Below are 16,293 nucleotides of genomic sequence, written 5' to 3' on the forward strand. Positions count from 1 at the left end.
GTTTCATAGTAGTTCTCCTGCAGATGGGCTTGGTGACCAGCCTCCCACAGCCATCCCATCCCTGTCCTCTCCAGGCACCCTGGAATCAGGATCTTGCCAAGCAACTGCCACTTCCGAAGAGTCGCCAACTCCATTTGAATCTATTCCGGGAGGTTTCATTGCATGATGCAATGACATTCATGACCTGGGGGTGACCATCATAGAGCACGTTCCGGTTTTCTGCTCCTCTGTCCTCTATTGATATGAAACCCAACACTTTTCCGTCCTCTATTTTGCTCTTCGAGAGTAAAATATTATGCCCTCTATTTTTAGATGTCCTGCTTTTTGTCATCTATTTAAGAGAAAAATAGAGGACATCATTAGTGACATGTAGGGGGTGCGTGCGCACTCCTGAGCTTGGCAGTGCACCCCCTGCAAAAAGCACCACCAATGCTGCTGGTGGCTCCTGCGGACAGTTGCTGCTTTCCCCCCTCGCTGCTGACGCTGCTGGTGGTGTCTGTGGGCAGTCCCTGATCGCTGCTGGCAATGCTGCCGGCAGTGGTGTGACTGCCTGCGGGAGCTCACTGTGCCCCGGGGGCACACGTCATTCATGGAGGACACAAAGGCGTCCAGTTTCATATTGGTAGAGAACAACTGGACTGTCCTCTACGCCAGCCATCCTATGACTGATCTCTACTGACTGGACTTTCCATCCGGAAGACGAGTGCACAATACTACTACATTAGGACTGCTGGACAAATCGGATTTCACGTTTAATAGTTGTTGCAACGAATGCCCCATCACTGATCTCCCGGGTGCCTCGGCATCTCCTGGAGCAGTCCGCCATTCCTGGAGGCTCCAGGGCAGCCCTGCAGGGTTGGCCACCCGACAGCCTCGGGGCTGGGGAGCCCTTCCCCCGCGCCAGCGCAGCAGGTTTGGGGCCAGGACGGAAGGCTGCGGCCTGGGAGGTGCCGCGTGTGGTCGTGTCCCGCCCCGGGCCCGGCTGAGGGGCGCCGAGCTGACCGCTGAGAACGGGTCTTCGTTGCAAGCATGGGGCTCGCTGGAGATGAAGGCGAGGCAACGGGAACGGGGTGGTCCCTTCCGGCAGCCGCCGTTTCCATGGTTCCCGGGAGGGGGCGGGCCCTTCCGGCGGCCGCCGTTTCCATGGCGCCCGGGAGGGGGCGGGCTCTTGCGGCGGCCGCCGTTTCGACGCCCGAGAGGGTGCGGGTCGCGGCATGGAAACGGCGCCCCGGAAGGAGGCGGGTTCTTCCGGCCGCCGCCGTTTCCATGGCACCCTGGGCTAGGCCAAGATGGCGGCCGCGGCACAGCCGTGGCCTGTGATGGCGGCGCTGCTGCCGCTGCTGGGGGCACAGGGCTCGCTCGGTGCGGCCCACGGGGAGGCAGCGGGAGAAGGCGGCTCCCGTGGGCGGTGCGGGCCGCCCCATAGAGACACTGCTGGGCTGTGCGAGGGGGGTCACTGCAAGGCCTCGGGACCCTTTTTCCCGTAGGGTGGTCTCTCTTACTGGGCCAACTTGGTAGTTGGGATAAAGCCAGACCAGCTTTTCAGGGCAAAACCACCTTCCTCAGGTCCTCGAATAGAAGAAGCTGGACTGCAAATGAAGCAGAGCAGACGGGACGGGCGGAGAGAAGCTCTCCGGTGCACCTGGCACAAACCGAAATGCAGCCGATCCTTGGGACACCAAGGCTTGTCAAAAGGGAGAAGGGGCAGCTTTGCCTCCCCTGCAGGGAAAGTGTTCAAGGGTTGGATAAATCGTAATAGGCCATAAATCCAACATCAGCGTTTCGTCCTTGGTTCTTAGTGTCCAGCCACTCCAATTTGTATTTTCGTTCCTAGGTTCACCTTTTAAAGGTGTTAGGTAGATTTCCCCTGAGTGCCAGGATAGCGAAGGCAGAGACAGAGTGGTTATTCTGTGAGAGATGTGTTCCCAATGGTGAGTGTGTCTTTTCTAATGTGAACCCAACTATATAGTTAGTCCAATAAATGAGACCACCCTAAGAAATCCTTGCTGCTTGTGTAATTTCTGGACTGTCGTGGCCACAACATCACTTTTCCACTACTAAACTTTAACGCACTAGCAGCTAAAAAATATCCAAGTCCGTCCCAAATGAGATTTGTTCCTTCTTTTTTTGGACTCCTGTGGGTAGCATGAAAATTAATTTTCGTTTCTTCTTTTTAGTCTTTCAGCCTTCTTTTATCTACATGTCCGGGCCCATTGTCAATTCTGTTTTAACTGGAAATTCAACAGGAGTCAATTTCTCTCTAGCTGTAGTAAATCATATGGATGCTGAGACAGGTAAGAGGACTTTTTAAGCCATTCATTTTTCAAGTGACACATAGGTAAACATTGGTTTAAATCTTAATTCACTTTCAGTCCCAGACATAATTGGAAGTATGGTTACATACTCTTTTATAACTGTGTCTGGCCTGTGCTTCATTAGTTACCAACCCAGGAGCTTGCAAGAGCTGCTGCTGATCCAAGAAGGTTTTGCTTCTAACGTGGGCTTTGCTCAGAGCACCATTGACTCTGGGGCTCTGCATAGGCATAGTGAGTTTGTCCATGTGGCACCAGTTGTAACAATGGGACCGAATTATTATTTTTTGCCCTGAAGAGAGTGCTTAACGTAAGGTAACAAGTTTTAACATGCTTTTTTTGGAATTTAGGACTATTGCCACTTTCAGACTGCAGTGGGACTAGAAGGGCTGGTGACTGGAGTTTGAACATAACATCTGGCGTGGTATGTAAAATAATAGTTCTTCCCTGTAATTGTAGGTAGTTGAGATTTAATGTGTTAAGAATGTATATGATGCTAAGTTGGTAATATATAATACACCCAGGTTTGGTTTCTTGTCTTGGCATTCATTTTGCTTCTTGGAGAACCCCTGATTTTGGACACCAGAAACTCCAGGGTGCTTTTCATAAGAGTAAGGGCTTGGAGGTGCCATTTGTCCTGTGCCTGAGTGCTGTCTTATCATTATAGCTGATTGGTACCATTCTAGCTGGAAGGAATCATGCCTGCAGCTTGTGATGGTCATTGAAATCTTTTGCAAGTTGCCATGTAAATGCAAAATTATCAATTTTCTGTATTATGGGTTGTGGAACTTCTGCAGAAGTATCATGCTCAGTGCTAATGGGGATTACTGGATTTGCATTGTTCAGTGGTCATCCAGGTACAGTATATAAAGTGAGACCATGATGGACTCTAGAATTGGGCCTGTTCTCACTTTTCAGAAGGATTCTACAGAAAACCAAAAATTAAATCCTTTTCCTGGCATTAGGCTTTTGCATGTAGGTTTTGAGGTAATGCATTTCATCTGTATGGATATATTCATAAACTGTATGTCGATGAAAGCCTCCTTTATTTGCAAATCCCAGTGCATATTTTTCACATTCCTCCCAACACATATTTCTTCTTAAATAATTGGTACCCCAGGAGATATGCAGCAGTACTGAAACTTCTCCTAATGCAGTGTAGAACTAAGTATAATCGTGTACATTTGGCCATCGAACTTTATCTGACATTTTTCAGAATGCTTCCAAAGTGACAGTGAGTGTGACCAGAAATCTGCAATTGTGTTTGCTCAATACCACTGATTGCTGCACAGAGCCCCTCTGTATTATTGAAACTCTTCAAGTTTCTGCTTGCCGTGATTCCAAAATGTTGGCATATCTCCTGATTCAAGCTGAAATATATGCCAACTCTTCTTTTATGGGAAACGTGTCAGGTAAGTGTGTAGGCTTAGTACAAAATTAGTCTTCTGGGATTTTTATATTTTATTTTTGAATACTGGTATGTCTTTCTAGGCATTCTGATGATTATTTTAAAACCCATGGTGCACTAGCTCTTACTGCTTCAAACTGCAACCTGTAAACAACAGGTGAAATTCTGGCTCTGCAGAAATCAAAGATAAACTTATCATTTGTTTTCAACAGACTAGCTTTTCATCCAGTAATTTTTGGGACTATACTCCTGCCTTTTTGAATGCGTGCAAAACTGATTCAATCCGTTTATTATGAGCTAAATTATTTTAGCAGTTCTGTTGTTAGTCATTCAAACAAGTAAATGGCATTTTAATATATTTTCAATTAAATAACCACACTTTTTTGAGTGGCAAGGAAGTGGAGATCATCATGTAGGGATTGCAGATTTGAATGATGGCTTGCCATTGAGTCTATCTACAGTGTTAATACAAAAAGGATTTTTCTAATTTCTATGCTACTAGTGATGCATTTAAAAGTTGGAGTTTTGGATGGCTCTCCTGGTATAGGTATAAGTGATTGGACCTAAATGTGAGGTACTGAAAAACTGCCACTGGAGCAGGAATAAAAGATACCGAGATTATGTTTAACATATCTGTTAAATAAGATGCATACAGTAAGAATGAACTCTGCTGCAGACATTCTTTTACTTTTTTTTTTTTTTTCCAATGAAAGTGGTCACCTAATTTTGATAAGTGGGATTGCGATGTAAGATAACATGTAAGATAACATGTTGCAATGTAAGATAACATGTCTAGCATGTTAGACTTTAGGGTCTAAATTTTTTGAGCGTTACTTTTTTTAATAGAAAATGCATCAGTCATTCCAAACCAAGCGTTTCAGCCTTTAGGCTCTTGTCCTTGTGACCTGACAGCTGGAGCCTGTGATATTCGTTGCTGCTGTGATGAGGTACTGATTTCATATTTAACTTTTCAGTTACTCCTTTTATTTTTTTTATACTCCAGGTGTTACAAAATCCACTGACATACCTGAGAAATTATTTGTCAAATATTGTGCTTAAGTATTTATTGCCATGGGCTTTGAGGAGTAAATGCATCATTTTAAACCAATATAAAAATGTAACATATCCTGTTTCAGTGAGAACATTGTTTTTGTCTTTTGTGTTTTAGTAGTAGATTTTGAAAACTAGCCCCCCAAAACAAACAAGCAAAACAAACAAATCCAACTTATTTTATTTAAAACATTTAAAGGTCATATGAAGTTTGGCTGTTATAGGTCAGCTACATGTGTTGTAGTCCATGCATAACATTTGTGTCAGTCTCTCCATTCTTGCTGTAACACCAAGGAATGTTAGATTGGTCCACAGCTGCTTAAATAACACTTCCTATGATAGTCATCTGTCATGATGAAAGCCCAGCTTTAGTGCAGGGGTGGGGAGAGATGTTTTATCTTGTTAAATAACTTCTTTTCTTTTTTTAAGGAATGCTCCTCAAACTTGAAACAGTTGTTCAATGGATCCTGTTTCACTGGAGTGTTTGGTGGGAATGTAAACCCGCCTTTTGACCAGCTATGCTCTGTTCAGGCAGTGCACAACGTTCCTGACTGGTTTCCTTTCTTGTGTGTACAGTCTTCCCTTGACAGTACACCCTTTCTTGGTTACTTCTACCATGGGTCTGTGTAAGTTTAAAAAAAAAAAATCATTGTGAATGTATCTAATGATTCTGAGATACCAATATTGTTGTTAAGCTGCTTATATGATTAAATATTATTTACAAGGTATATTTCAAATTAGTGTTGAAAAATGTATGTGCTTTAAGTTTACATAGTGAAAGTGAATGGATATTGTATGCGTGCATAGGTCTTGTCTCTATTAGGAAAGAAAGCTTAAAGGACAGAACATGTAAATATTGCCTCAGGTAATACAATAATTGTTTATTTTTAAATCTGTTTCCAGTTCTCCATCCCAAGTTTTTTCATTTAAGAACCCTTTACAAACTGTTCCTGAAAAACTTTCAAATGGTTACAGGCAAGGAGATCCAATTATGACAAAAGAAAATGATTATTTCACAATTCCTCAGGTAATAACTTTATTTTAGTAGAATTTGACTTTTTTTGTGGGGGTTTCCTTTACTCCCTACTTGTAACTGTCACTGTTCCACAGGTCTTGGCCATTATATAGAAAGAAATGAAGTTACAAGTAATTCTTTAATTTGCTGTTTTGAATGGTTGAAATACATTTCTCCCCCCTTCCCTCAACTAGTACAGAATTCACATTTACAATAAAGAATTGTCCTGCTACCGTCCATTCTTTTTCTACATAAAAGTAATGGTTATAACTCAACAGGAAAAAACATTTAAAAAAATTCAGGAAAAGTTGGCATAACTTACATTTTTAAGTGTTCTTTATGTTTTTATAACTTTAGAACTGAAAATTTTTGCTTATTTCTCTTAAACCTGTGATCAACTACCCAGACTTTTTGTAATTTCTTTTTACATTTTAGAGAGTGTCACTTATAGCAGATTGTTTGACGTATTGGATTGAAGCCATAAATTGTCTTGTAATATTATTTATGGAAATGTTTATAAATATCAATTTCTTTTTATCTATGTAATGAATTTGGTCTAAGAACTTGCTTGTTCTGACACAGATCTGATATTGGCTATAATGCAGGCATTCTGTACAGTGAATTTTTTTGTGCTCGAGTGGTAGAGTTAAAATTAATTTAAACCTCGTGTTCTTTTCTGCAGCAGTCCATGGCTGGACAGTGCGTTGAAAATAGCCCGGTAGCATTCCTTCAGAACTTTGATGCTACTTGTCTTACTGATCTAGCGTTGTACCAGGAACAGTCCTCTTTTACCATGATGATAAACAACGGTGCTGGAGGTATATTGCATCTGCTTTAATCAAAATGTGCTGATATTTGTTGGAGAATAAATGTAGTAGTCTTGATATGGTAGCCCCTTTACGAATCATGATGTCCTGAGTTTCCCTTGTCCTCATATAGTAGTTGTGATAACGCACTGGAGGAGGTGCAAACTTTCCTTAAAAGGCATTCTGGTCCTATTAACTCTTGTCTGAATTGTTTTTAGTTATAAGTAAGGCGTGGTGTTTCGAAGGAACCTGCTGTGCTTTATCAGCAGTTTGTCCCTTTATCAAAAACTGCTGGTTCATTTTTCTGACTCATAAAGCTTTGCTTTGGACGAAGAAAGAGTGTGTGACTGTTTTGCATCCTAATCAGTTTTTATTTTTCTTGTCAGACATGATACAACCAAATGTGGTCTTTGAGAATGTCCCTGATGTGCACAGCTTCATCACTCAGATAGGTGTGTGTCTTAATTTTGACATATTTATTCGTATTCAGCCTTAAAGAGATAAGGAGTAGGTGATGCATGAATGAAACATTTGTCTGTTCTGACTCTTAAGGATTTCTGGCTGTTACTCAAATCTCAGTGCCAGGCTGTACAAAGTGAAAAATGGTAAGACCTAATTTGGCTCCCCTTCAAGTCAATATAAATAAGTCTTTTGGTTTCAGCTGGAACTGGATCTGGCCCTGCTGAGCAGCTAAATCATAAAGACCAAAAATACGCCTTTGCAGTCATGAAGTTAAGATGTAAATACAGCTAAAATCAATATTCAGGCATGGCAGGCAGGCCTCACCCATAAGCACATGTATAGATCTCAGGATAATAACATTTTACAGTGAATTAAAAAGTGTGTGTTTGTACAAAATGCATAGGTTAGTGGAGTGCATCATAGGTTTGCTGTGCTGTCCTGATACTGTGGGAATTAAGCACCCAAAATGACTTTTACTTAAGTTAGGATAAAAGTTCTTATGTCCTGTTTTTTGTTAAACATGGTATTTTCTGTTTTTATGTTTAATACCATAGTCTTCTGTTTGGCATAGCAACATAACCCCTTTCATCTGAACTGTTTTTTATTTGCAGGAGATGCTCAGCCGACAGGTTCCTGTAAAAAAGAGACCTTTGCAGAATATTATACATTCACGTGGAAAGACAGAACAGTACAAGAAGTAAATGTTACAGTTCTTACTGGAGAGTTGTGTGATGGAGGTACTGGGATTTCTCTACCAAATTGCCTGTTCTCAAACAGCATTTTTTTTCCTCGGTGAAATATCGTATGAGGGATACTCTTGTTGAAACATCACAACAAAACTGTTTGAAATTAGAATGTTCCCTGTTGCTTTGAAGGGTAAATGTTTGATTTAGTTTTCATAGTCAGTGCATTGTTTTAGCTGAATTGTACATTAATGGGTAATTGGTGGATGACACCCCATGCATTGTTCACACTGACAGGTACACACATTAATAGAGTCCATTAGAAGGTTTCAGAGACTTCACAGAATATCCTAAATATACTCTGAAATCTTTTCTATGAACATGCATAATTCAAGAGTGTGGATCTAACAAGCAACAGTTGGTAGGTGTGCGCTAGTTAACAAGACAGGTGATTCCAGGACAAGATGGAGTTTAAAAAGAGAAATACCTGTATCAGAAATGAAGCTAACAAAAGTTGTCTGCAGGCTACTTTTTGCTAATGAAATTATTTATACCATTTTTTTTCTTTTATTAGAACTGTTGTCTCGGAGGTTCACAGTAAACTTTGTCAGTGAAAATAGTAGTGCTGCAACAGAACTCTCTGGGAATCCAGGTGAAGTTAACTATTTTACTTTGGCTTCTTTTGGTTGATCTTTTTATGCAGTCATAATTAGAAATCACTTTCTACAGCTTTTTAAAATGTATTCATAACATGAATGTCTATAACTCACTGGCTTTCTGCCCTGTCACTCATATTTGTGAGGTTGAGAAGTAGCATTAGACATTCTAGAACTAACACATTAGGCTGATTCTGCAGGCTATAATGCTAGGCCTGCAGTAACTTATGGGTCATCCTCATGTTCCCTTGGGTGCCAAGTTGCTTCTGTGCCAGCATATGAGGATGGGAAGAGGACGTGGCTCTGTCTTCTGTCCCATTTTCCATGGTGCAGTCATCTAACCCAAGGTAGAATGTGACTCTCACGGATTTTGCAGGTCACTAACAGTCTTCTCTAAAGTGAGGCCATTCTTGCTATGATGGATACATTTGGTCTAGAAGGAGACTGAATGCCACACCACCTAGCTAGGGTCCCTAACTTGTTCAGACCCATAGGAACAGTACTTATAGCAAAATCAGAAGAAATTTTTATAGAGTGTTTTACAAATACTAATCCCACACAGTGCTTGCTCTGGTGAGGGAAGTACTTAAGAAAAACCAACAATCCCCTAGCACTTATCAGTTGATCCAAAGGACTTTACAGTGGAGGTCACTATCATTATCTATATTTTGCAGATAGTGAAATTTGAGAAGTTAAGTGACTAGCCCGAAATCACAGGTAGTGTGGATATGGTCAGGATTAGAATTCAGGAGATTTTAGTCTTCCTGAATTAGGTTTACTGCACCAAAGAGTCTTTGAGGAGTTAGGAGAGTCTTGGGTGCCAACTCTGAGAGAGAATAGTACAGAGGTATTATTAAAATTGTGTTCATGCTAATGGATTCTTACAAAATGTTCATGATTTTTCTATATGTGTTTAGGTTATCAAGTTGGCAAACCTGTTAGAGCTATAAATATGAGCTCCTTGGATCCCGCCACTCTAAACCTTTGGCAGCCAGGTATTATCTTTTTTAATATGCTATGCTGTTGGGAATATAGTCCAGTTCTTCTGACTTTCGCTTCAAAGTTCAGTCTGTTGCATTGTTTGGTTCCATGGGCCAGATCTGGACTTCAGGGCTCCTTGCAGACCGGATCTGGACTCACCAGGGGCAGCAGCAGTAGTGGCTCAGGGAGCTGCAGAGGCTAACACAGCCATTGCTTGCCCTGTTGTCACCAAAATGAGTCTCCAGTGAGGTTCCCTACCTCAGAATTTGGCAGTGGGTCCTGCCTTCAAATTTCTGGACCTTCTAGGAGCCATATGTCTGTCAACTCCTGTATTTAGCTGCTCCTGCAGATGGCAAACATAGCTGAATTCAGGATTTGTTTGGGAGCACCCTTTATTGTACCACCAATTTTATATGTGGGAGAGGTGTTAGACAAGATTTTGGACACAATAAGCCCTTTTTTTAGGTATGGGGAAAAAAAGCTTAAGCTTATTTAATTCTCATGTTAATAAAACTGATGACTTAAAAAGTGGGTACCAAACCAGTGGAGCAAAGAGTTATCACGACTACTTACAGGTCAAGTAAAAGACAGTTGCTACAGATAAGCCTAACTAAGTAGAAGAATAAGGCCATTCAAAGGGAAGAGGGCTGTTATCACTGTGGAACATAGAGAGGTTAGCAGAGGGATTGGGTAAGTTCTAATGAGACGTATAAAACCATTATTGGGGTAACTCCATAATATTTGGTGTCTGGAAGAGTCATGAATTCTTGTTCCCAGTCATGTCTTTTGCTTGCATTCTTGTCTTTTGCTTGCATTTGTGATGTTTTTGGATGTTCTTTTCAATTTTTTGTGTGCAAAATACTGTAATGAGAGCATTCATTATGTTCTGCTATGGGACTGCTAAGCACTTCAGACTGTAAAAGGTAAAATGTTCCTTCACTCAGATGATTGTGTTGATTTAATTTAAAATGACTTGTTTTGTTTTGAAAGGGAGATGTTAAGAGGAATGATAATGTATTTATGTCTGAACCACATTGTTTCCTGTGTTGCATTCTAAACAAATATAAACATAATTTGAAGTTAGAGATTTGCAAAGTTGATATAATAAACCACATATAGTTGCATTCATTTTACAGTTGGCAGCAGTTTGTGTACATCAACTTTTACACCTGTTCTGTTTGGAATAAATTCACTGTCTGGATGCATTTTAGAAGTTGATATGAATGAAGATTGCAATTGGTTAAGGTAAGCTATATGTGAATATCTTTCCTATATGTATTTGTAGTTAATTAAAAAAAATCTAGTTCTAGCTTTAACATTCCAAATAAGAAACTAATGAATTAGAGTGTCCACTTCTGTTAAGATATTACCATAATGGTCATTTTTGTCTTTTTCTGTTAAAATTAGTGTCTTTAAAACAGTTCTTGTGCTAATCGCTGATATTCATACATGGATTCATTATTCTCTGACAAAATTCTTTTTGTCTTGAATTCCCCATTCTTATTCTCTTTCTCTTTTTTTAGAAGAGGAAATAATTATAACAACTTGAGCAAAATGTTGCAGTTTTGAAGTCAGCCTTTCAAAAAAATTAAACCATCCCATAAAAAAAAATCCCTATTTTCTTGTCTCTGCAGTTGCTCGCCTAGCTGAAATGTATTTTTACTAATTACCTTCAATGAGAATTTTGAAACTCCAAAATATCAAAACATTTCTTGTGAAAAGTGTTACCTTAGTTATGTAGGTAACCGTACTCCCCATGACTGTAGTGCCTTATATCTAAAATAACTTATTCTTGGAAGGCATAGCAGTGCTCATGTCCTGTTGTAGATGCAGAAGTAATGTTGAGAATCATTGGCTTAATGACACCTGCTTAATACCCTTGTTTACATAGGAATCATAGAAAAGTAGGGCTGGAAAGGACCTCACAGGTTCATCTGGTCCAGTCCTCTGCTTGAGCCAGGACTGTCTTGGACTAAAGCATTTCAGCCAAGCGTCTGCCTAACTTGCTCTTGAAAATCTCCAAGGAAGGAGAGTACACAGTTTCTCTACATAGCCTGTTGCAGTGCTTGACCACCCTCATAGTTAAACAGTCCCTCCTAATCTCAAACCTAAATTTTCCTCTGCTGCCGTTTGAGGCTATTGTTCCTAGTCCAGTCCCCTGTGACCAAAGAGAAAAAGCCCATTTCCCTCCTCTGTAACTGCTATTCAGGTATTTGAATACTGTTATCAAATGTCTCCTCAGCCTTCTCTTCTCCAAACTAAATAACCCTAGTCACTTATTTCACCCTGTCCTTATAAGACTTGCTTCCCAGGCCCCCAGTCATTTTTGTTGCTCTGTACTGGACTCTTTCCAACCTGTCCACATCCTTCTTGAAGTGTGGGGCCCGACACTGGACGCAGTATTCCAGGCAAGGTCTCACCTCTGCTGAACCAAGCAGAAGACTCACTTTCTTTGATTTGCAACTGATGCTCCTGTTAATACATCCCAATGTGCTGTTGTCTTTTTGTTGCAAAAAAAGACTACATTGTTGGCTTGTATTCAGCTTGTAGTATTCCTGAGGTCCTTTCCTGCAGTGCTGCAGTCTAGCCAGTCATTCCCCAGTCTGCATCAGTGTATGAAATTATTCTGTCCCAAGTGCAGGACTTTGCACTTATCCTCATCTAAGTGATTGTGGACATTTTTCCAGCCAGCCCAGATAACTGGGTATCTCGTGGAATGATACATCTTTAAAATATGGACTCTATAGTATCTTGCTAGGGTACAGATTTAATATTGGCTCAGAGGGAAGTGATATGACCTCATAGAGTTGTCATCACCAAATGCAGCCCCACTTGGGTTTTCACACTGTGGCTCCAAGTACTGTTAGTATATAATACTGAGTCCAGAGTGGTATGGCTACAGACTTGTTTGTTATTATGTTTTTCAGGGAGAATATAACTGAAAGACTTAACTCATTAGTACCAGCTACTCATGTTGGAAAAAGAGGCAACTCCAATTATAGTGTTCCAAATGACTGGGTGAAAATAATACGTAAGTCAAGGCCCACCTCTGTCTTTAGCTTTGGACTCGTGGTTCTTGGTTTTAATTTATGTTAATCATATCATTTTAATAATATGTTAATCATGCAGTAGTAGATGCTTGTGATACCAGTGATTTTAATTTTAAAAGTTGAGAAATCTTAATTGTAAATCAAAATGAGTTATGAGTTAAATATTTATTTTTATTAACATTTTATATGCATGATGCAACTGCACATATTTTGTTTCCCTATTGGATAAAAAAAAAATTGCATCTTCACACGGTACTGTACCTCTCTCCTATGGGCAAACAAAAAGAAAGTATTTTATTGTATTTTTGTGCAGTGTTTATCAATATCTTTCTGCTTTGTGCTAGTGTTTAAAATACGTCTTTTTTTAGTTTGTTTCCCAAAATGAGTGATTCTCTTTTATTTAATAGGTTTGGACCCCTTTAACCCTAAAACCAATGCAAGTGTTGGAAATCTGGAAGGGCTATGCCAGGATATTCCAGCTAATTTGAATATTCGCATAATTACTGCTGACGTAGGAGCAATAGAAGGGATTCCACAGCAAGAGATACTTGGCATACAGATCAGGTAAAACAAAATAATGTTTTTTTGACTCCATTCAAATAATATAACTTTTAGTTATGGTGACAGCTGTTTAGTATGTGAGGCCCAAAATGTAATGGCCTTTATCTTTTTTATCAGGAGCAGATTTAAAAAAACTAATAATTTTTTTATCTCTACTTGCAACAGATCCCACTGACAGTCACTTTCACCTTCTGGTTGTATACTAGCTGTGCCTATTTCGTTTTGCAATTGAAACTGAAAATAAATAGCTGTATTAAAACAGAAAAATCTTGAAAATCCTCAGTTCTAGCAGTTGCAATAACAAAATAAATTTCTGTAAAGGATTCTAGATTAACAGGATTATCTTATTAGCAGCTATGTTTGTTTCTGCTTGTGACTGACTTGCTCATAAACAGGGATCCTGGTTTTCTCTGTTTCAAAATCTGATAAATCCAAAATTATCTAATTAAAAAACCCCAAATCCGCATTTTTCCATGATTAAAATGAAACACCACTACGTATACAGATTTCAGTTTGCACACAATATTTTATTGATATATTAACAATTTTAAAGCAGTTTGGAAACCTACCAGTGCCTCAATTGTTATAGTAAAATAAATTCTAAATACCTGTGTATTTTGGCATTTGTTTTTGTTTTTTAATCACAGAAAATTGGAGCTCCCATGCCCTCTCTGCTCACCCAGGATACGGGTCCAGCTGCGGCTACCCCTCCCCTCTGCTTCCTTCCACTCTCCCCCCACCCTTTTGTGATGCTGAACAGCTCTGATATGCTGGTGCCCCTTGCTTCCAAGTCACAGCCCCCCCCATCCCCGCTGAGCCCCTCACTTGTAACCTGCAGCTCCCCCCACCCTTCGCAGCCCTGCTGGTGCCTCTCTCTTGACCCTACACACCCAGGGCCCAGCCCCCCCAGTGTGTGATAATAACATTGTCTAGATCTGATTCAGATAGAATGTAATACAATTATAAAAATATGGTGGAAAATATTGGCAGCAAAGATGTACCAAAAGCATTTAAGAACCTTTATAAGATGTGCATGTACATATTACTCCTTTTTTTTTTTTCCAGTTTCTCAACTGTGACATGGCAATTCCAGTGTGGGATTATCTGTGAAAATAAGCCCAGTTATTTTCCTATCGCTGTGTCGGTGCAGTTTATTAAAGTACCAGCTCAACCACCAATTCCAAAGACGAGGTAACTTTTTACATAAATCTAATACCTAGTATTATATCAGGTGGAAGTGCCCAAATAAAATAATGTTAATAAGACACAGCAAATGTGATTTGCTTGGAAACAAACAAATATGTCAGAGACCTCTTTAAATTGTACTGCACTGCAGTGGTTCTGTCAGTCAAGTCTATTCCTATAGGGTGCAAAGTACATCATGTTCCATGAAGCCGGTGAGAATTTGCTAAGAGTTAAGGGTGCACAGCATCTTGCAGGCTAGAGCCCAAAGGGCCTTATCCTGCAGCTCTTATTCATATGGTAGTTTCTTCCATTGACTTCAGTAGGATTACTGGGAGCAGATTGGCTCTAAGGGTGTTTATATGCATGCTCTGGGAGGCGGGGGGAGGGGGCACTTTAAAGCAGCTCTGAGAGCCACTCTAATTAAAGTGCCTGGAGTGCCATGTGTATCAGTGTCCTCACACTGAAAAATGGTGGCAGGGGTGCTTTAACTAAAGCTTGTTTAAGTTTTAATTAAAGTATCCTGCCACCTTTTAAGCGCAGGGATGCTGATACACTGAACGTAATTACCAAGCTCCAGAAGATTTGATTAATCAAGTCTGCTCTAATATGCTGCAACTACAGCGCATCAGAGCAGCCTCAATGCACGTATGTAAGCACCCTAAGACTGTCTCTTGCCTTGGCAGCATGTCCAAGCAATTGCATTATTATCATTGACATGTACTACAAAAACACAGAATTCAGATAGGGGAAAGACCTGTTAAGTCACCTTGACACAGCCAAGAGAGTTCCCCTGGCTATTTTTATGCATTGGCACTAATGTTCTGGTTGTAATGTTGTTTTAATGCATCTTTTATAAATAATTGTTTTTCAGGTTTCAGATTAATTATACAGAATATGACTGCGATCGAAATGAAGTTTGCTGGCCACAACTTCTGTATCCATTGACACGGTATTATACAGGTAGAACAGGCTTTGCAAATACTTTGGGACTAACCTGACTATCTGCATGAACAGAGCATGTGAAGCATGAGCCTATCCAGGTCTTACAAAACAAACTACTAGAACAGGAGAGACAGGATAGAAAGTCAGGAGTTCCCAACTCAAGAACCAACACTGAATTTTTCCTTTTCCTATACATCACCAGTAACACAAATTGGCTAAATTCTGTCATTAGACCTAGACAGGCCAGCTGACTAATTTAGTGTGCAAAAGGCACGTGGACTGCTACAAGCAACTTTCCCAGTGAAACCAAGCTATAGAGATTAATGGTCTGGCACAATAAATTGTATTTCTTATGTTCAGGGAGATTATGCAAATTAAATGGTTCAGGGATGGCCAACCTGTGTCATGATTATCACAAGTGGCATGGGCACCCTGTGTGTGTGGTTCGAGCCAGATTGAGGGGAGTACTGGCAGCACAGTGGCAGACGGGGCAGGAAACAGCAGCAGCTCAGGTAGAGAGCAGAAAGAACAGATTGGACAGGGGAATGGGATCAGAGTGCCATTTGGGAAGGATTTAGGGCCAATCTGGGAGATTCCTGTCAATAAAAGTTGCCCCCCGCACTTTTCTACTAGTGCGCTGATAACTGCAGAGACACAAAGGCCATGATCTACTTTGTGCAGGATCAGGCTTAACACTGGAAATGACCAAAAAAAACTTAGCATTTACAGTCTCATTCTGTGTTGTATTGTATGGGCCATGTACTTTTTTTAAAGAAAAACTCCCTACTGATCTTCAATGTAAAAATTTAAAGGAAATGTGATGTTTAGGCTCTTCTCATTTTCACTAGAATGTTTTTTTTCCCTTTCAGGGGAACCATACTCTCAGTCTCTTGCTAAAGGCCTGGTACTGGTGTTCTTCTTGCTACTTGCAGTAATTCTGAGTAGTCCTTGGAGTAAGCTCCTGATAATGTGGGATCACACTTCACTTTAAAATTGGGCTGCAAAGAGAAACATTTCGTAAATGTAGTTTTTTTTAATGCTGGTATTAAACTAGTTTGTACAGGTACTTCTTTGTAAAATTTGTGAAAAAGTATTTCTGGACTGTACATATGTTTTTTATAGTTATGTATAAACATGTAAATTAAAAATGCCACGGATATATAAGAAGGTTTTTATTTATTT

General features: G+C 40.2%; 1 protein-coding gene across 2 annotated transcripts; it reads left to right on the forward strand.

Annotated features, from left to right (window-relative positions):
* Positions 1-1,258: 1,258 nt before the first annotated feature.
* On the forward strand, positions 1,259-16,177 carry TCTN2 (tectonic family member 2). 2 transcript variants are annotated; one of them, XM_019538900.1, is made up of 18 exons: positions 1,259-1,362; positions 2,178-2,294; positions 2,663-2,736; positions 3,529-3,724; positions 4,567-4,667; positions 5,200-5,396; positions 5,674-5,797; positions 6,468-6,603; positions 6,978-7,043; positions 7,665-7,790; positions 8,311-8,388; positions 9,310-9,387; positions 10,510-10,618; positions 12,301-12,404; positions 12,831-12,987; positions 14,050-14,175; positions 15,041-15,129; positions 15,981-16,177. In XM_019538900.1, exons 1-18 carry the CDS (start codon positions 1,290-1,292, stop codon positions 16,100-16,102), a joined length of 2,073 nt encoding a protein of 690 aa, XP_019394445.1. In that variant the 5' UTR covers positions 1,259-1,289; the 3' UTR covers positions 16,103-16,177. The 2 variants fall into 2 exon arrangements, with proteins under 2 accessions (XP_019394445.1, XP_019394446.1); XM_019538901.1 differs by having other exon boundaries at positions 1,284-1,408.
* Positions 16,178-16,293: the final 116 nt, after the last annotated feature.

The sequence above is a fragment of the Crocodylus porosus genome, unplaced genomic scaffold, assembly GCF_001723895.1.
Source record: "Crocodylus porosus isolate Cpor-Errol unplaced genomic scaffold, CroPor_comp1, whole genome shotgun sequence".
Lineage (NCBI taxonomy): Eukaryota > Metazoa > Chordata > Crocodylia > Crocodylidae > Crocodylus > Crocodylus porosus.